This window comes from Leptonychotes weddellii, chromosome 1, assembly GCF_054177405.1.
Source record: "Leptonychotes weddellii isolate Sample4059 chromosome 1, ASM5417740v2, whole genome shotgun sequence".
NCBI classification, from domain to species: Eukaryota; Metazoa; Chordata; class Mammalia; order Carnivora; family Phocidae; genus Leptonychotes; species Leptonychotes weddellii.
This window is the reverse complement of record NC_138369.1, coordinates 5,922,015-5,940,225: the sequence shown is the minus strand read 5'-3', so window position 1 is coordinate 5,940,225 and position 18,211 is coordinate 5,922,015. Positions and strand designations below refer to the sequence as shown.

General features: G+C 53.2%; 1 protein-coding gene across 2 annotated transcripts in view; it reads left to right on the top strand.

The window, feature by feature from the left end:
* OLFM2 (olfactomedin 2) overlaps positions 1-14,600 on the top strand; it is a 58,416-nt gene extending 43,816 nt beyond the window's left edge. For both annotated transcript variants that reach the window (XM_031035891.2, XM_006740590.3), the window contains exons 2-6: positions 9,600-9,749; positions 11,338-11,484; positions 11,732-11,951; positions 12,297-12,403; positions 13,423-14,600. In XM_031035891.2, coding sequence (XP_030891751.1) covers positions 9,600-9,749; positions 11,338-11,484; positions 11,732-11,951; positions 12,297-12,403; positions 13,423-14,100 — 1,302 coding nt within the window. In that variant the 3' untranslated portion in view covers positions 14,101-14,600. The remainder of the gene's footprint in view (positions 1-9,599; positions 9,750-11,337; positions 11,485-11,731; positions 11,952-12,296; positions 12,404-13,422) is intronic.
* Positions 14,601-18,211: the final 3,611 nt, after the last annotated feature.

The window sequence follows — 18,211 nt, the reverse complement described above, 5'->3', positions numbered from 1 at the left end:
CCGGAAGCCAGAGAGCAAGGCAGTGTGGGAAATGTAGTTCCCAACCATGCGGAGCAGGGGAAGCTGTCCAGCAGCTTACAACCAAGTGTGTGTGTGTGTTCAGAGAGCAGAGAGCAGTTTTGATCTCCTTTTTACAAACGACAGAGGCCAAGTGATCTGCTTAGGATCTCACAAAAGAATAGCTGCCTATCCAGGACTTGCATAGGGTTCTTATGAGGATTGGTGAGAAATCAGCTGCAAAGCACCCAGAAGAGGGCTTGGCTCACAGGATGTGCGCCATCAGTGTTAGCTGTTACTGATAATGATGATGATGCTATTATTAATTATTATTATTATTATTACTACTACCACTTTCGTGATGCTGAAGGACCTCTCTTTGCCTAGAATGGGCATATCCCATGGTCACAGGGCTCTTTGTGTTTATGTCTTGGGGGCAATACTAAAAATGCCATTTAAAGCATCGAAACCAGAGCACCCCACTCTGCGAAGGCCTGAGCAGATTTTCCCCATGTGAAGGGAGCGGAGGGGAGTATCCTAAGCAAAGCACAGAGCTCTGGACGAAAGTCCAGAGGCAGGAAAAGGGAACTAAAATAACTGTGTGGGGCGGAGACAGGCAAGTGGGGAGGCTGAGAATTCAGCTGGGCTCCATGGGGCAGGACTAGTGACTGGCTTTATGCGGAGGGCACCTGGAGATACGAAGGGTTTGATGTGGAAGTGACATGTCAAAAGCCAGCTCTGGCTTCTCTGGGAGAATGGATCAGAGCTGTAAGTCTTGAGGCCAAGCTTCCAGGGAGGGAGAGGCTCTTCTCCCCTGAGCGTCATGGCTAAGAGCAAGGATTTGAGAGTCTGACAGGCCAGGGTCCAAATCCCGGCTTGGATACTTATCTGCACTGTGAGTTTGGATGACTGATGTGCCTCTCTGTGCCTCAGTTTTTCCATCTGTAAAATGGAGCTAGTGTTAGTACCTACCCCACTGCGTGAGGGGAGGTTAAGAGGACTTTGCGTTTGTAAAGCAGCTTAGTGTCTTCGTCTGTTTGGGCTGCAGAACACACGAAGTATAGATGGAGGGGCTTAAGCAACCGACAGTTATTTCTCATAGTTCTGGAGGCTGCGGAGTCTGTCAAGGTGCTGGCGGGTTCAGTGTCTGAAGAGAACCAGATTCCTGGCTCATAGACTGTCTTCTCACTGTGTCCTCACGTGGTGGGAGAGAGGAGGGAGCTCTCTGAGACCTCTTATCAGGGCACCAATCTCGCTACCAAAGGCCTCACCTTCAAATACCATTACACTGGGGGTTGGGTTTCAAACATACAAATTTTGGGGAGACAGAAACATTCAGTCCATAGCATAGGGCAAGCTCTATAAGTGTTAAATAAAATGGGAGGCCTCAGTGGGGGTGCTTGGTGTCTGCTCCTCTCCATCCATTCTGTGACCTTAAATCCCATCTCTCTGCAGGCGGCACCCAAATGCACATCTCAGACTCTTTTTTTTTTTAAGATTTTATTTATTTATTTAACAGACAGAGAGAGAGCACAAGCAGGGGGAGCGGCAGGCAGAGGGAGAGGGAGAAGCAGGCTCCCCACTGAGCAGGGAGTCCGACGTCGGACTCGATCCCAGGACCCTGGGATCATGATCTGAGCCGAAGGCAGATGCTTAACCGACTGAGCCTCCCAGGTGCCCCAACATCTCAGACTCTTGATTTCCATCCCCCCCATCTGCCCTTGCCCCTGACACAGGCCCCTCCTCCAGCCTTCTCCATCTCAGCAAATGACACTCCCATCCACCCACCCTATCGCTCATCTCCCTCCTCTTTCCTTCCACCCATGTCTGACCCCTCTGCAAATCCTGTGAACTCTGACTTGTCCATCCCAATTGCATCTACCCTGGGGAGGCCCTCATTATGGCTCATCTGGACAACTGTGTGGTGAGCAGCAAGTTCAAAGGCCCTGGGGTGATAAAGAGCTCAGGAGTCATGGAGGACCTGAAAGGAGCCCTGGGAGACTCAGCAGGCTCGGGAGGTTTGTTCCCTCCCAGAAACGTCTCCTCAAATAGGGTGTTCATGAGTTTTAGGGGCGGGGGTGGTGGGGACTTGCACTTTCTCAAAGCAAGCTTGTCTGATGATTGGCGTGACCCTTGAATGATGCAAAAACCTGCCCATACACCCTACTTTGAGAGCTGTCTGCAGGGATTCATGGTGGTTCCAACACAGTGTGGGCCACACTCGGACGGAATGGACTGAGTGTGTAAATACTTGCACAAGGCAAGCCTTCTCCACACCTTCCTTGGACTTGAGCAGGGGAGGTCAGTCAAACTGAAAGACCTGTGTCTCCTCCTGCATTTCCCAAGGAAGTCTATGTTACTGATTATTGGTCCACATTGGTACTGGGATGGCAGAGCCTAAGACATCCTAGAACATTAGTATTAGCTTTGACTGGGGCTCAAGCGGTGCTAGGGGTCTTCTGTCCCCAAGGTGTGGGTGGCTTCAGAGGGTAAGAGGTTGTGCTGTGTTGCTAGACTGGATAGCCGCTCAGGGCAAGATCGGAGGGAGGGAATGAATGAATGAATGAGTGAGTGAGTGAATGAATGAGTGAATGGACTCGCGGTCACCCCCAGCCACAGGCTCTCACAGGCAAAGCCCCAGCTGCTTAGGCTGTGGAGGCATGGGTGAGCTGATACCGTCTTTAAGACCTGTCAAGTTTCTCACTCAGGGGGCATTTGCCCAATATCTCGAGGTCTGACAGGAGCAGCCTGCTATTTTCTCAAGCCCTCCAAAGGGACGCGGTCCCTGTCACGGCTCAGACGTGGCAGACAGGCATGCCCCTGTGTATTCATCACGGCCCTTCTGCCATCCCAGCAGTCAGGGAGAAGCCATGGCTGCCCCTCAGCCTGCCAGGTGCCTGGCTCCAGCTTGATACCACACAATCCCTGATCCCTCCTTAGGACAGACAGAAGCTAGTTTGGTGGCAGAAGGGGAAATGCATGGTGGATCTGTCAAGAGGTTTGCTCTCTGTCCCATTGGCCACCCACTGTTCAGTCATTCATTCAACAAACATTTGGCATGCCAGGCCCGGGGAATGAAGTCAATGAGCCAAACATACAGGGGCAGAGGCAGGCTTTGAGCCAGTGGTCACACCCATGAGGTCCTAACGGCCTCTGTGATCAGCCCTTGAAGGAGCACTGGGAAGGTACGGTGTGGGGGGAGCCAGATGGCCTGCGTTCAAGCCCAGGACCATACTGCAGGCTGTGAAGCTCTGGGGAAGAGATCTGAACCCTCTGCCCCAGTTTCTTCCCCTATCAAAGGCCCAAATGACAGTCCCTGCCAATCACCTACTTACAAAGTGCTTAGAACAACGCTTGACATCGAGGAAGAAGTGGAGGTATTAGGGAAGGCCAGCACAGGATGCCTTGAGAGGTGGGTAACATGGGGCAGGGACAGCAAGGCTGCTTTTGGAAGAGACATTTATGCAAGAGCCCCCAGGAATGGGAAGGGTTAGTCCGGCCATGAGATGGGGCAAGAGTGTTGATGGCAGAGGGTCCAGCCAAGGCAAAGACATGGAGGTGGGAAAAGCAGGGTGTTCCAGGAAGACCAGAGGATGGGCCAGAGACAAGAGCCAGTGGTGTAGACTTGTTGATTGCCGGCCAGCCACGATGAGACAGGACTCCCCTCCGTCAAATTCTATCTAGGAGATACTCCGGGACAGGGAGCCGACTGAGCCACATGCGGATGAGGACAGAGCAAGCATCTCCACCCATCTTCCACGGGGCTTACTCCTCTCCAACATCGGCCTTTTGGGACTGTTCATCGTCCTGTGGCCTCAGCCCCAGCTCCACAGGACTCTCATCAGTTCTTCCAGACCATCTCACTTCTGTGCCTGCATCGAGATAGACCGTTTTGATTTCAGGAAGTTAGTGAACTGGCTTTAGAGTCACGAGGGTAATAATAATAATAATAATAATAATAATAATAATAATAATAGCAAACACATAGCGCTTACTACATGCTGATGACTGTTGTAATCGCTCGCACGTAGAGGGCATTAACTCATTCAAGCTTCCCAGCAGCCGTGTGAGGTAGGTACAGATATCATGTCCATTTTCCAGATGAGGAACCCGAGGCAGGGAGAGATGAAGTGACTTGCTTCAGAAAATGAGCAAGTGGCCAAGCAAAGACATAAACCCAGGCAGCCTGACCCCCAGACTCTGCTCTTAACCACCTGCCTCTACTCTACCATCCAAGTAGGAGTAAGAAACATCCAAAGGAAATGAGTTTTTTCTGTCAGAAGTTTTTTTTAAAGATTTTATTTATTTGAGAGAGAGAGAGAGAGCATGCACGCGCATGAGCACAAGCAGTGGGGAGGGGCAGAGGGAGAGGAAGAAGCCAACTCCCTGCAAAGCACGGAGCCCGACACGGGGCTCAAATCCCGGACCCCAGGATCATGACCCGAGCTGAAGGCAGACGCCTCACTGACTGAGCCACCCAGGCGCCCCTGTCATAAGTTTTTTTAACTGAAAAAATATACACTGCTATATTAGTTACAGGTGTACAACATAGTGATTTGATAATTCTATACCTTATGCAATGCTCACGACGAGAAGTGTAGTCACCATCTGTCCCCCATACGATGTTGTTACAATAGATCGACTACATTCCCTATGCTCTGCTTTTCATCCCTGTGACTTATTTATTTTATAACTGGAAGTTTGTGCCTCTTAATCCCCTTCACCTATTTTGCCCACACCCCCCTCCTTACCCAGTGTAAGAATGTTGCCTGGAAAGATGCTGGTGACATCACAGGGACTGCTTTTTGGGAGGATCGTGGGAGAGATCCTTGCCTGTTCTCGGTACTGAAAATAGTTAAGCTTGCTCCTGAGCATCTGCTGTGCTTTTGTTTCAGGACACTGGGAACCGCATAAATGACCAGCTTTTCCTTTTTGAGTCGGCTGCTAAGGAACTTGGAGCCAAATTTATGGCCTGACCATATGCTGGTTGTTCGGGTTTTAAAAGGATGAGTTTTTCTTAGCCTAATTTCTGACTCTGTCTATGTCCCCACTTTTCCCTTCCTTCCTTTTCTCCCTTGCAAAAGAAAAAAAAAATTAAAGGATTGAGAAATTTAGAAGATAAGACCAATCTGAAGATGACAATAAAAATCCTCACTAAACTCTAATTTTCTTGGCTGTGTAGTATTCCCTCCTATGCATGTGCCTTAAGTTTTGAAATCAAGCTCCCTACTGTCGAGCAACTGGAGGGGGCACATTCCAGTGGTCCAATTTGAAACAGCCCTTTAATGTGCATCCTTGTAGCGATCAAGTGCTCGTCCGCACAATTCTCCTGGGCTAAATTCTTCCACTGGGATTGGCTGGGTTAAATGCAAACGAAGAAATCTTGAGGCTTTGGCTCCGGATTGGCAGACTGCCCTCCAGAAACATCGAATTCCTACTCTCCTTTCTAATTGGAGCTATCGTGTGGTAGTTTACAAATATCCTTGTAAATCGCTTGGAGTCCTCTGGAATAAGCCAGGGTACAAATAAATATATAAGCCCCAAGCCACTTCTGCCTCCTGATTAAATTACCTGGCCTCAAATGCAATAATATCCTTGTCTTATTAAGAGGCAGCTGCTTGCTCTCTTCCTGCTGGCTAACCCCCGATAGCCAGTTCTCCACGGATGGCTGCCCCAAGATACTGTAGCCGTCCCTCCACCCCTGGGGGAACCAGGAATTGTGTTGGAACCAAGATGTAGGTGGTAGAGCTGTAGGCTGAGATGATTGATCCTGGGTGTGACAGCGAGAAAAATTTTTCCTGCATGTCAATCCTGGACCTGTTAACGGGGATTGCTGGTTAATTGGGGCAGCATCCTCAGTGAAAGTATTTGAAAAAAATCCCAGCTAGAAAAGATGATTTGAGAAACAGCTACTTGAGCACAAAGCTTCCCCACTTAGAGCCCATTAGCAGGAATATTAAACTCCAGAGCCAGCAGCTCAGCCAAGAAAGCAGCTAACTTCTCCAGCACATTTGCCACATCTGAGGTGAGACCGGCCACCTGATTGCAGGTTTCTGTACCTGGACAGTTCCTGGGCTCTCACACCTGCTGTCATAAGCATTTTTCTTAGGATAGGCCATTCTCTATTCTTAGGACTGTGACCTCCAAGAGTTCATGACCTATGTTCCAAGCTAAACCCAGTTAGCCGACATTTGCACTCTCCAACAGTGAGCCTTCCAGGACATTTCCAGTGGTTCCCGGGGACATGAACTTGACTGCGGATTTGAACTTGAACCTGCCAGGCAAAACTCCGGATCTCTGCTGTGCTGAGATTTGGCAGCCAAGACCCAGGCATTTAATTACACTGCTGCAGAGAACACTTCAGCGAGGTGCGTCCAACGCAGACAATTATTTTAGGAAAGCCGTGGAGGCCTTCTCTCCTTGCCACTTAAATCTTGCTTCTCTTTTACAATTCAATATTTCGCGTGTTGAGAGAAAATGGCTTGTTTGCTTCAAAGGATACACTAGGAATTGTAGAAAGGAGATGTTAATTATGTTGAACTGGGCTGCATTGTCTCTGCACAAATGAGAACCTTTGGAGGTTGGGGGGGTGTGTTCTGTCCAAATCGCTTGGAGATCAGAGCCAGGGGGACACGGATGGGGGTGCTTAGACTCAAGTTTTTTTGTTTTGTTTTAAAGAACCGGATTTGTCATGAAAGGAGACAAAGCTAGTCTCACATCCTCCTGGAATCAAGGTGGAAGGCATTCTTGGGTCCCCCCTTCTTGTCTAGGTGGAACTCCCTCAGAAGCAGAACTGGTGGGGAGTTGAGTGCGAGTATTCACCTGGGAGGTGATACCACCAGGAACTGGTAGGGGAAGTGAAGGACTCCCATGCCGGGTGAGCTAAGGAGCAGGGCGCCTCTGTGGGCACCTGGAGCAAAGATCCCAGTGGGTTCCCCTGGCGAACTATCTGCAGCATGCCCCTCAGAGCCCTCCTACCGGAGAGGTGAGAGGGCTACTGATATCTATCACTAACTCCTATGTGGCACTGTTGGGGACTGCTGGGGGGGTGGTGGAGGGGGCTTCTGCTGCCTGCCCAGTGCAAAGGCAGAGTGGGCTTTGCCGGGGGGGGGGGATCCTGGATGCTTCTGCACTGTAGGCCTGGGGAGCCATGACTGTTGGCTCTACCTGAATCGTACCTGCATGCAAGAAAGGCTGGCAAGGTGGGTGACTTCATTGCTCCATGGAGGAGACGTGGACTGGCAAAAAGGGGGATCCCCCAACTTCAAAAGGGTGAACATAAGGCTCAAAGAATGACTAATTACAATAATTTCAGATGGCGTTTATGGATGGTTTGTTTTTCTTATAAATTAGTGGAGGAGTCAAGCTCATCTGTACAATTATATCACTTGCTCACATTACAATAAGCTTAAAAAAAAAAGACCTTATTGAGTGGGAGAGGAAAAAAGGTGGGCTAATAGCTGGCATCTCCAGGATTGCTCGTAACTCACAGCCTGGCTTATCTCTGCTACGGCTCATGGGAACAGCTTCTGTGGGGCGATCAGTTAAGAGCTGTCCAAATGAACAATTATTGTGGGGCTTTGTTTCTCTGTAAAACACTTGGGTTTTATCAGAATTTCTTCCAGGTATGTAGGAACACATCTTGGTTAGGTCCAGAATCTTCCATTGTCCACCTCCACGGCCACCCATCCTGTTCACCTGGACCTATGCAGTCTCATTGGCCCTGGTCTTCTGTCCTTGCTCCCCAGTCTGTCTCTCTCACAGCCATCAGAGGGCGCCTGTGTCTAGTGACCTCCCTCCTTGTTCAGAACCCTCTGTGGCTCCCACCTCCCCCAGGAATAACCAAAGTCCTTCCTACAGCCCAGAGGTCCTGAACATGCTGTCCTGTCCCCTCCCTGCCCTCATCCCCCACCCCACCACCTTTCTCACTCTGTTCCACCCATGCCAGCCTTCTCCATGTTTCCTAAACATATCAGGCATGGTACTGCCTCGGGGCCTTTGCACCTGCTTTTATCTCTGCCTGGAACATCCCCAGATATCTGCATGGCTCATCCCTCACCTTCTTCAGGTCTTGACTCAAATGACACTTTTTTGGAGGCCCTCCCAGGCCACCTTAATATTGCAACCCCCAACCACAGCACCGCCCCCCCATCATTCCTTCCCTATATTACTTATCTCTATGGCACTCATCACCCTTTAAATATTTGGCATTTACTTGTCTATTTCTGTCTTTGTCTAACATAAGCTCCTAGAAGAGCTTTTGTGTTTGTGCATTTTATTTACTGCTGTGTTTTCAATGTCCACAATAGAGCCTGACACACAGTAGGAACTTACCAAATATTTCCTGAACAAAGGAGACCATCATGCCCTGATAAAAACAAAAAGACTGAGAGTTGTGACTAAGTCCAGTATGTTCTGGGGAAGCTCAAGAGGGCCTAATCTGGGGGCCCACCATGTTCCATCCGGTGATTACTCAATGCTTTTTGAACAATGTTTCTCAAATACCTCCAGATATTGATTTGAATTTGTGCTGTCAAAAGTGTCCCCTCCCCTATGCCCTTCTCCTGGCACTCATCCCTCAAGTTCAACTTCAATGTCCTTTCTCTGGGGTACCTCCTCTGAAATCCCCAGCCTGAGGAAGACCCCCTGTTACTCCTTGCACTTTCTTTGGAGCATTCACTGCAATAAATAGTTCTAGAAATATCAGTGGGGTTACATGTTTGATGTCTGTCTCCTCCATCCATGGGCAGCAGCCAGATGTTTTCTTCACCTCTCTCTTCCTAGCCCTATCCCAGACCCTATGCCAGGCGTAGAATGAGCACTCATATTTTCTAATAAGTGTAGAAAATTTTGGAGTTTCTTGATGCACATCAGCATTTCAAGGGCTCTGATAAGTCCTGCATCAAAGGAACTTGTTTCACCCAACAATGCACAAATTTATTTGATCACCGAGCATGCCTGGAAAGATTGCCAGTGTTCCAAGGAGCATGGCTTGGGAAACAGCCATGACTGATCCCTGAATTACCTAAGCATCATAAACTGACCTGAAGTTGAATTTAGGAGTGTGCAACGATGCTTTCTTTTCAAGGGCCTTGAAGTCCCTATGAGGATTCTGTCACCCTTTGGCCATTACCTTACCTGGGCTTCTCAGGAGCAGGGGTGGGGTGGGAGATGACAACAGTAGGGTTGTACTTAGTGCCTCTTGGGGTATAGCCAGAGTCCATGTTTCACAGTGGGCTGGGAAAGCAGGGAGGGAGGTCCAGGCTTGGGGATCAGTACAAGTGGGTCTGTGCCCACTCGTACACACAGAGGCAATGATGTATGTATGTGAACATGCGCGAGAGAATAAATTCCTGTCTTGTGGAAGGGCTTGAGTCCCACAACTCCTTGCCGTGTTCCTTAATCCCCCCATACCTCAGTCTCATCATCTGTAAAATGGGTATCCTTGAGGAGGGATTGAGATTACATGCATCAGGCATTCAGCACACGGTCCAGCACATTCCAGGGCATCTGTCACTTCCCTGGGTCTTCTTTCCCCCCCAGCATGGGCAGGGTGAATCCCCCACTGGGTTCCTGCTCTCTGACCCCTGACTTCCCTGCAGACCCTCTTCCAAAGCCCGGAGGAAGGCTGGCAGCTGTATACCTCAGCCCAGGCCCCCGACGGGAAATGCATCTGCACGGCTGTGATCCCGGCACAGAGCACCTGCTCCCGCGATGGCCGGAGCCGGGAGCTGCGGCAGCTGATGGAGAAGGTAAGAACCCTCCATGTGCCCCGGGAAGACTGTGAAAATCTCCCAATTTCTACCCTGCCTTCGGCCCCCATCCAGGCCAGCTGGGGGCCAGATATAGCCATATATCCACCAGAGCTGGTGGATAACCTGGCTCCCCTCCAGGTGGATATTTTAGTCAATATGCGTTCAGTGCTTCTTTGGAGAAGCTGAGCGTTGTGTGCGGACAGGGAGGCAGCATCTGAGTCTCCTGTGTGGGATCTCTGGCCCCACCATGCACGCCCTGCTCAGCTCTTTAACTCACCAGACTCACCTGCCGAGAAAAATGTCTTGTGTCCCTTGGGGAGGGGTCTCACCCTCCAACCCAAGACACAGACAAGATTCTATCCCCTTCTGACTATGGTCGATATAAAACAGTCCCCATTCAAAACATCCCTGAGGATGTTTTGGTGCCCTTTATAGACTGACTGCTGTCCCTTGACACTATCCAGCTGAACTGCTCATTAGTCAGCTAAAGGGACCAGTTAACCATCATTATCCTATGGAAGAGGAAGTTGAGGGATTGGTGAGAACAGAAGAGATCCCGGTCAGCCCTGGACTCTCCCACCCATGAACTCTGCAGGATCCTGCCTTGCCCACAACACCAGCACTGCTTGGCCAGTTTGGGACACCCACGTGGGATCCCCTGATTATTGAGAATGGTTATAAAAATGTGTTGTGGCATCCAGGGTGGGTGTTGGGCTGTTGGGTTTCTGAGAACTTCCAAGTGTCGTGTGAACAGGGGTTCAGGAAAATCTGTGTTTCCACAAGCACCCAGTGCTGTCTCTGAGTTTACCTTAACCAGGTGGAGCTCAGGCAGGTGGAAATGGGAACCAGGGGGTCCTCATTCGGGGTTAGGAGAGGCTAGGGCAAGGGAATTCAGTTCGATCATGTAGCTGAAAAGCACTTACTGAGCATCTAGTTTAGGCCAGTGCTGGGCACTGGGGATTTCGCTGTGGATGAGCTAGACACTGGGTCTGCCCGTGAGGATCTCACCTGAAGGAGGCTGATGAATGAGAATGTTCCAGATAGTGGCTGTAGCTGGGAAGAACATAACCACGTAAGGGAGAGAGGGTGGAGGGCTACAGGAGGCAGGGGGTCAGGGAAGGCCACTCTGAGAAGGTGATGCTGGAGATGAGGCCTGAAGGGTGAGGGAGCCAGCATGGCAGGACGAGGGGAACAGTGCACCCAGTAGAGGGATCGGCAGGTGGAAAGGCTCTGAGGCGGGAAGGAGCTTAGAGTCGTGAGAGGAAAGGGGGCTGGTGGGTCGCAGTGGATGAACATGGAGAGGAGGCAGGACTGGCCGCAGGGTCTTCCTTTTGAAAAGCTCCCTCTGGCTGCTGTATGAAGAACTGACTGCGGGGCAGGGCAAGGGGGTAAGCCTGGAGACCAGGGAAGAAGGGGTGGGAGGTGAGAGGGGGTAATGGCCAGACCGGGCGGGGAGGTTGCCGGTAAGATCAGGGGAGCAGGTTGGTTGGGTGCTGGCCTCCGGCTCCGCCAGGCCTCATCTGTGACATCTCAGGGCTTGGGGAGGGCAGGAGTCCGGCTTTCCCTAACCCTCCCAAGCTCCTAGGTCCAGAACGTCTCCCAGTCCATGGAGGTCCTTGAGTTGCGGACGTACCGTGACCTCCAGTACGTGCGCAGCATGGAGACCCTCATGCGAAGCCTGGACGCACGACTCCGGGCGGCTGATGGGTCCCTCTCAGCCAAGAGCTTCCAGGTGGGTCCCTCTGGGTCAGGTCAGAGGCCAAGGGAAGAGTTGGGATCGGCGTCCATTAGTTCTGAGAGTGGGGTCATGTCTGGGAGGGACCAAGGGTAGGCTGGGTTCCAGGGTCTAGTATGCACAAATGTCAAGGGCCAGGTGTGCATCAGAGATAAGGGGGTGAAGCTATGGGTCCAAGACTGGGGTCAGGACTGGATCAAAGGTCAGGGGTTAGGATCAGTGAGGGTTCCATCTTGGTGGGCAGGAGCTGAAGGACAGGATGTCGGAGCTGTTGCCCTTGAGCTCAGTCCTGGAGCAGTACAAGGCGGACACTCGCACCATCCTGCACCTGCGGGAGGAGGTGAGGAATCTCTCCAGCAGCCTTGCAGCCATCCAGGAGGAGATGGGCGCCTACGGGTACGAGGACCTGCAGCAGCGGGTGATGGCCCTGGAGGCCCGGCTCCATGCCTGCGCCCAGAAGCTGGGTATGCCTTGACCCTTGACTTTGACCCCTGACCTCCACACCCAACCCTAATACCACCTATGTGCCCAGAAGCTGGGCATGGTTTTGACCTCTAACTTCTAAACTTTGACCTTTGACTTCTCTACCCAAGGCCTAAAATAGACCCCAAAACTGGAAATGCCCCTGACGGGTTTGACTCCCAGTCCCCTTACCCTCAACTTAACTCCATCTTGGGACCAGATTTCTGGATCTTCCCTCACCCCTGGTCCCAGCTCTTCCCAGTTTGATCACACCACATCATCCTTGCCCTGTGTCGCTCGGGCTCTTCCCATCCTCCACCCTTATCTACCCTCTTCCTGCCTCCCAGGCTGTGGGAAGCTGACTGGGGTCAGTAACCCCATCACCATTCGGGCCATGGGGTCCCGCTTTGGCTCCTGGATGACCGACACGATGGCCCCCAGTGCGGATAGCCGGGTGAGTGACTGTGCCCACCCCAGGGGTCAGAGCCTGGGTTAGACAGCCTCTGGCTGCCCACAGGTGCCCAGCAATTCCACACCAATGCCTCTCTTGTAGGCTGAAGTGTCCTAGGATCTCCAGAGCCCTTGGCCCTCCCCTCGACTGTCTAGTAACCCCAGGTGACCGAGGACCTTCCAGCCCCGAGAATAGCCAAGTCTGTTGACCGTTTGGACTTCCACTGGTCTCCATGGTCACGATTGCCCATCACCTCTGACCCACAGGAACCATCCACTAACTGCCCAGTGACTATCCTAGTGACTGATATCGGTCAGTAGGTGGCCACTGAGTGTCACAGCGACTAGAGGTAGTAAATAGCCATTGTCTCACTATGATCACTGGCCTCCCAGGGATTATGGGGGTTCAACCAAGTGGTGAAGAGCTTGGGTTTGGGAATCAGACTTGGATTTGCATCCGGCTGCCACCAAATTCTTAGCTAGAGAACCTTGGGCAGGTTCCTTAATGTCTCTGAGCCTCAATTTCCTTATCTTCAAAATGGTCGTGAAAATGTTGGCATGAAAGTTTTCGAGATGCTTGGCCCAATAACCAGCCCTAGTGAGGGCACGCACCCCTGCTGACTGACATGGTGACGGTAGAGGAGACGCTGCTGACAGGCCGGGTCATCTTGTGGCTACGGGGGTGAATTCAAGTGACCTCGTCACCCCAGGGCTGTCCAGTGACCGCTAACCATCCCATCTCCAATGAGCGGGGAATTCCTGGGCCCCGGGAGCCCACCAGGGACCGCGATATGCCCTGATCCTTAGGTAGCAAGTGTCTGTTTTCAGACCCATGGTGTTTCCTGATCAAATGATCCCATGACTGGGACTATGGCCGGTCACGAATGGTCACTGGACATCCGGACTGACTCATGACCACTAAGTGACTGTGGATCCCTAATGGCCACGGGTGATTCCTGGGCGGTTGCTGGGGCCTTCGGGTGGCGGCGGGCAGCTGGGCAGCGACGCGCGGCTCTCTTGTAGGTCTGGTACATGGATGGCTATTACAAGGGCCGGCGGGTCCTGGAGTTCCGCACTCTGGGGGACTTCATCAAGGGCCAGAACTTTATCCAGCACCTGCTGCCGCAGCCGTGGGCAGGCACCGGCCACGTGGTGTACAACGGCTCCCTGTTCTACAACAAGTACCAGAGCAACGTGGTAGTCAAGTACCACTTCCGCTCGCGCTCCGTCCTGGTGCAGAGGAGCCTCCCGGGGGCCGGCTACAACAACACCTTCCCCTACTCCTGGGGCGGCTTCTCGGACATGGACTTCATGGTGGACGAGAGCGGGCTCTGGGCCGTGTACACCACCAACCAGAACGCGGGCAACATCGTGGTCAGCCGGCTGGACCCGCACACCCTCGAGGTCGTGCGCTCCTGGGACACCGGCTACCCTAAGCGCAGCGCCGGGGAGGCCTTCATGATCTGCGGCGTGCTCTACGTGACCAACTCGCACCTGGCCGGGGCCAAGGTCTACTTCGCCTACTTCACCAACACGTCCAGTTACGAGTACACGGACGTGCCCTTCCACAATCAGTACTCCCATATCTCCATGCTGGATTACAACCCCCGGGAGCGGGCCCTCTACACCTGGAACAACGGCCACCAGGTGCTCTACAACGTCACCCTCTTCCACGTCATCAGCACCGCGGGGGACCCCTAGCGGCTGCGGGAGCTCAGGCTGCCGCCCGAGGGCCGCGGGGGGCGGGGCGGGGGGCCCTTCGACTCCGCCCGCCCGGGGCCCTTTCGCTTTCTGTCTCTGTCGGGCCCTCTCTCTCCCCTCTCCTGTCCGTTTTTTTCTCTTCCTCCCTTTTTGCCGGGCTTTCCTTCTCTGCCCCTGTATTTCTACTAGTGCATTCTCTCTGTGTCTTTTCTCCTCTGTCGGTCTCTGATTTTGATACTTCACTCTTTCGGCCTTTTTATTGATGTCCCTCTGTCTCTGTCTTTTCATGGATCTGACTCTCCAGTTCTTTCCCTGTCTGCCACTCAGTCTCTCTCTTCTCTCCTTCCGCTCCCTCCTTGCTTCCCACCCATCCCCCCAGGCCCTCCCTCCAAGCCCCCTCCTCCCCCCTTCAAGGAGTTGAGTGCATGGATCGGTTTCTTTTTTTTATTTACACTCTTTCTTTCCAGGTTGCTGGAATAAACGGGACCTTTGACATTTGATGCTTTGGTTGCTCTGTGTGTCGCAGTGGGGCAGAGGAGGCAAGGTGGAGGCTAAGTGTGAGCCTGGAGACCCATCCCGGCTGGGCCCCCTTTGTCCCAGGCCACAAGCTGTGGGCACCAGGGGCAGACAAGCCCATCCTGGGGGCCAGGTGGGCTGCATGGCAGGGCGAGCCGTTCGGGAAGACAGGTGAGGAGACCCAAGCCAAAGTTGTTTTGTTTGAAAACAATTTGAAGGCAGTTTGATCCAAACAACGGAGAATTCTATCACAACAATGAAAACAGGCCTCCAATGAATATTCTCCATCACTGGTTTTTCACTCATTGATCATGCTGGTGCATCACTGAACCATCTGGCAACTTAAAAAAAAAAATTTTTTTTTTTAAACACTTTGGCTGCTTTTAAGAATTTGGGTATGAGAGAGTAGGGCACAATATTTTTCCTTTTCTCTTTTTGCTTTGTAATTTCAAAATCATTTTACATGAGTCGCACCTGTTCTAAGTTCACTACTTAAAAGGTAGAAACAGCCTGAAGGGGGCACTGGGTGCCTTCAGCTGAACATACCCTCACCGCACGCCTGGAGCCCATTCACTGGAAGGGGCTTGGGCAGAGATGGGCCCCAACACGAAGACTACAGCTCCTGGAGGTGAAGAACCGGCCATGCTAGGAAGTATGGGAGGCAGGAAGGAGCGTGAGGGAGCCGGAAAGAGGCCGGAGAAGCAGAGGCCAATTCCTCAGGAGCCTTGGTGATGTGACTAAGGTGGGGAGTGGGGGGCACAGAAGGGGAAGAACAGATGAGGACCTTATTTTGGCCAGATCCCTGGTGGCCAAGGTGAGACAGACTGCAAGAGTGGGGAGAGTCACCTCTGGGGCCAGTGGCTGGGAACAGAGGTAGTGCTGACCGCCACCCCCACGTTGGCCCCACCACACGGCCCCCACTCAATCTGGGGAGGAATATTATGTAAAGAACCCCAGGGGCCTAGATCCCACCCCACTGAGACCATGGAGGAAGCGACACCAGCTCTTCTGGGAGCTACCCTCCCCCGCCCATCTCTAATTAATGGCCTCTCTGATTAAATCATCTCCGCTCTGTGCTGGCATCTCCGGGACCGCGGGACACAGGGACCATACTGCAAATGAAACCAATGAATAATAAATGTAACTGCCTAATGCATTCATTTAAAACCAATTTTTAAAGAAATCTTCAAGAAAAGCAATTAATTTCCATTTAAATTAACAAGTTTGACATTGAAAAAGAACTGATTCCCGGATAAGCCTATTGAGGCACTTTGTACCTGATTAAAAAAAAAAAAGGGCACAGAGTTAGGGGCCACTTAGGACCTCTGCAGCCCAGCCCTCCTATCCGTATTTATTTGCAGGCAGATCCCCCAAATGAGCATGGTGCAGGTGGAAGAGTAGTTCATTGGTCTCTCCTACTCCCAAAGTAAGGTCGGGGATAGAGGGCTGCTGAGTTCCACCGTCTTTGTCCAAACCCACCCAGCCCTGGAGACGCACACAGAACGCAGGGCTGGGTGCGGGTATGCGGGTCACCTCTGCACGCTGGTCGTCCAGCAGATGCCCAAAGCGCCTGGCATCCTAACCTCCCTGTCCCTGTCTCACACACAGAGGCAGGCCCAGTGCTCCTTACCCTTTTGCGTTTGTGGCTTTTGTTCCAACCAAGGATGGGCAGGAGGGATACCCGTCCACTCCCGACCCAGGCCAGGATCCTTGTGCGCCTTAGGCTGCCTGCCGCCACCTCTGCCTTGCTCCCTCGTGGACGTGGGCCCGGCTACAGTGGGGAACTTCGTAGCCCATCCCGTGGCAGTGCCTGCCTTACCCCAAGTGGAGGTGATCCGCCCCAGCCCTGCCGCGTGGCCACAGAAACCTGGGCTGGTGCACGTGGCAGAAGGTTGGAAACCGCTCTCCCCCGCCGCCCCCGCCCTGAGGCATTCTGGGCAGGGAAATGCCAGACCCAGGGGACAGGAGGGAAGACTGCACCGCTGTCACCATCCAGAAGGCCTGGGATTTACGACCCCACCTCCAGGCAGGAGGCGGTGGGTGGGGCTGTGGAGCAGGTGAGGGAAGCCAGAGCTACTTCATGAATCACGCTGACGCTGAGTGGACGCGGGGGCATGTTTAGCTAACGGTGGCATTCCTTGGTCTTTGTCTTTGGGCCGCTGCACAGCTAGACAAAGGGAGGAGGAGGTCCACGGGGGGAGGTGGTCACACCCGGTCAGGGGGCCTCCCTAGTGTCACACAGGACACACACCTAGGGATAACTAGAGTCACACGGCCACACGCATGCTTGGGCACACACACGCCCACGGTGACAGAATGCCGCAAAGACCATGTTCCTGCCAACCCCACACAGGAAAACATACAACACCCCCCAGCAGCTTCTCAGCCCCCTGTCCACCCCCTTTGTTTCTGCTCCTTCCCAGAGGCTCCAGGGGTCAGCAGGGGTGTGATCGCTCCTGACCCCACAGCATTGCTGGTGCGAATGGGGGTGCTGCTGCCTGCCTGCTGGCCCCCACAGGTGATGGAAGATTCTGCCCGCAGGTGCAGCCAGCCCACCGGCCCCCCTCCCAGCCTGCGGAGTGGCGAGGAGGCCCATTAAACCTTAACGACAAACAACTCTGGCAGGCAGCAAGCAGAGCACGATTGCTCTAGAAACCAGCCAGATGGGAGCTGGCCCAAGTGACTGTTTATGAGACACAGCCCTAGGGGCCTCCCCTGGGACGGGGCTGGGCAGGGCTTCTTTTGCTCAGGTCCCCAAGCCCTGCTAGCCTGCCACCCTCCCCCCGCCCCGATCTGGGATGGTTCCCATTAAATGAGAGGGGCAGAGTGGGCTAAGCCCATAAACTCCTTGACTGAACTGGGCCCCCAGCCCAGGCCCCGGCACAGGGGTAGCTGTGAGGAGGTGACAGAAAGCAGGTGGGCCACACCCACAGGCCACCCGGGAGGTGCCTCGACCGGCTCTGCCATAGGCATCCCCTCTGCTCCAAGACAGCCCTTTCTCCTCGGTCCAGTACAGGGCCTCCCTCCCCCAGAGGGCTGGGTAGGATCCCCACTCTCAGAGGCACCTGGCAGTAGCCCCCTCCCTTCCTGGCTAGTCCCCTGTTGCTAAGGTAACAGCATCTGAGAAGGAGGCAGGATCCAGAAGAACCTGCCAGAAGCATTTGTGGTAACAGGAAAGCAGGCCTCAGGGTGCTGGGTGTAATTTGTTCTAGTTGGGAGTGGAGTGGCTTGCGTCCGGGGAGTGGGGGGTGTAGGGGTGGGTGTGTGGGGGGGGGGTGGGGTGTGTGTGTGTGTGTGTGTGTGTGTGTGTGTGTCTACCCTGACCTGCTGAATCCAGAGATGTGACATCAGGGCACTGCCCTAGCATTCTAGAACATTCTTAAACACCCAAGTTTGAGGACCATGGACACTGACTGGCGCCCCACTTCCCTGCTTGGACCCCCCACCGCCACCCCGGGCCCAGGATGAAGGGAGGCTTCTCAGGGAGGAAATGCAGCCTGGATACGTGGGACGCTAGGGACGGCGGAAGACGAATTGCTCCTGACAGCTTCCCCCTCACCTCAGTGGGGAGGGAACGAGACACAAGACAGCAGAG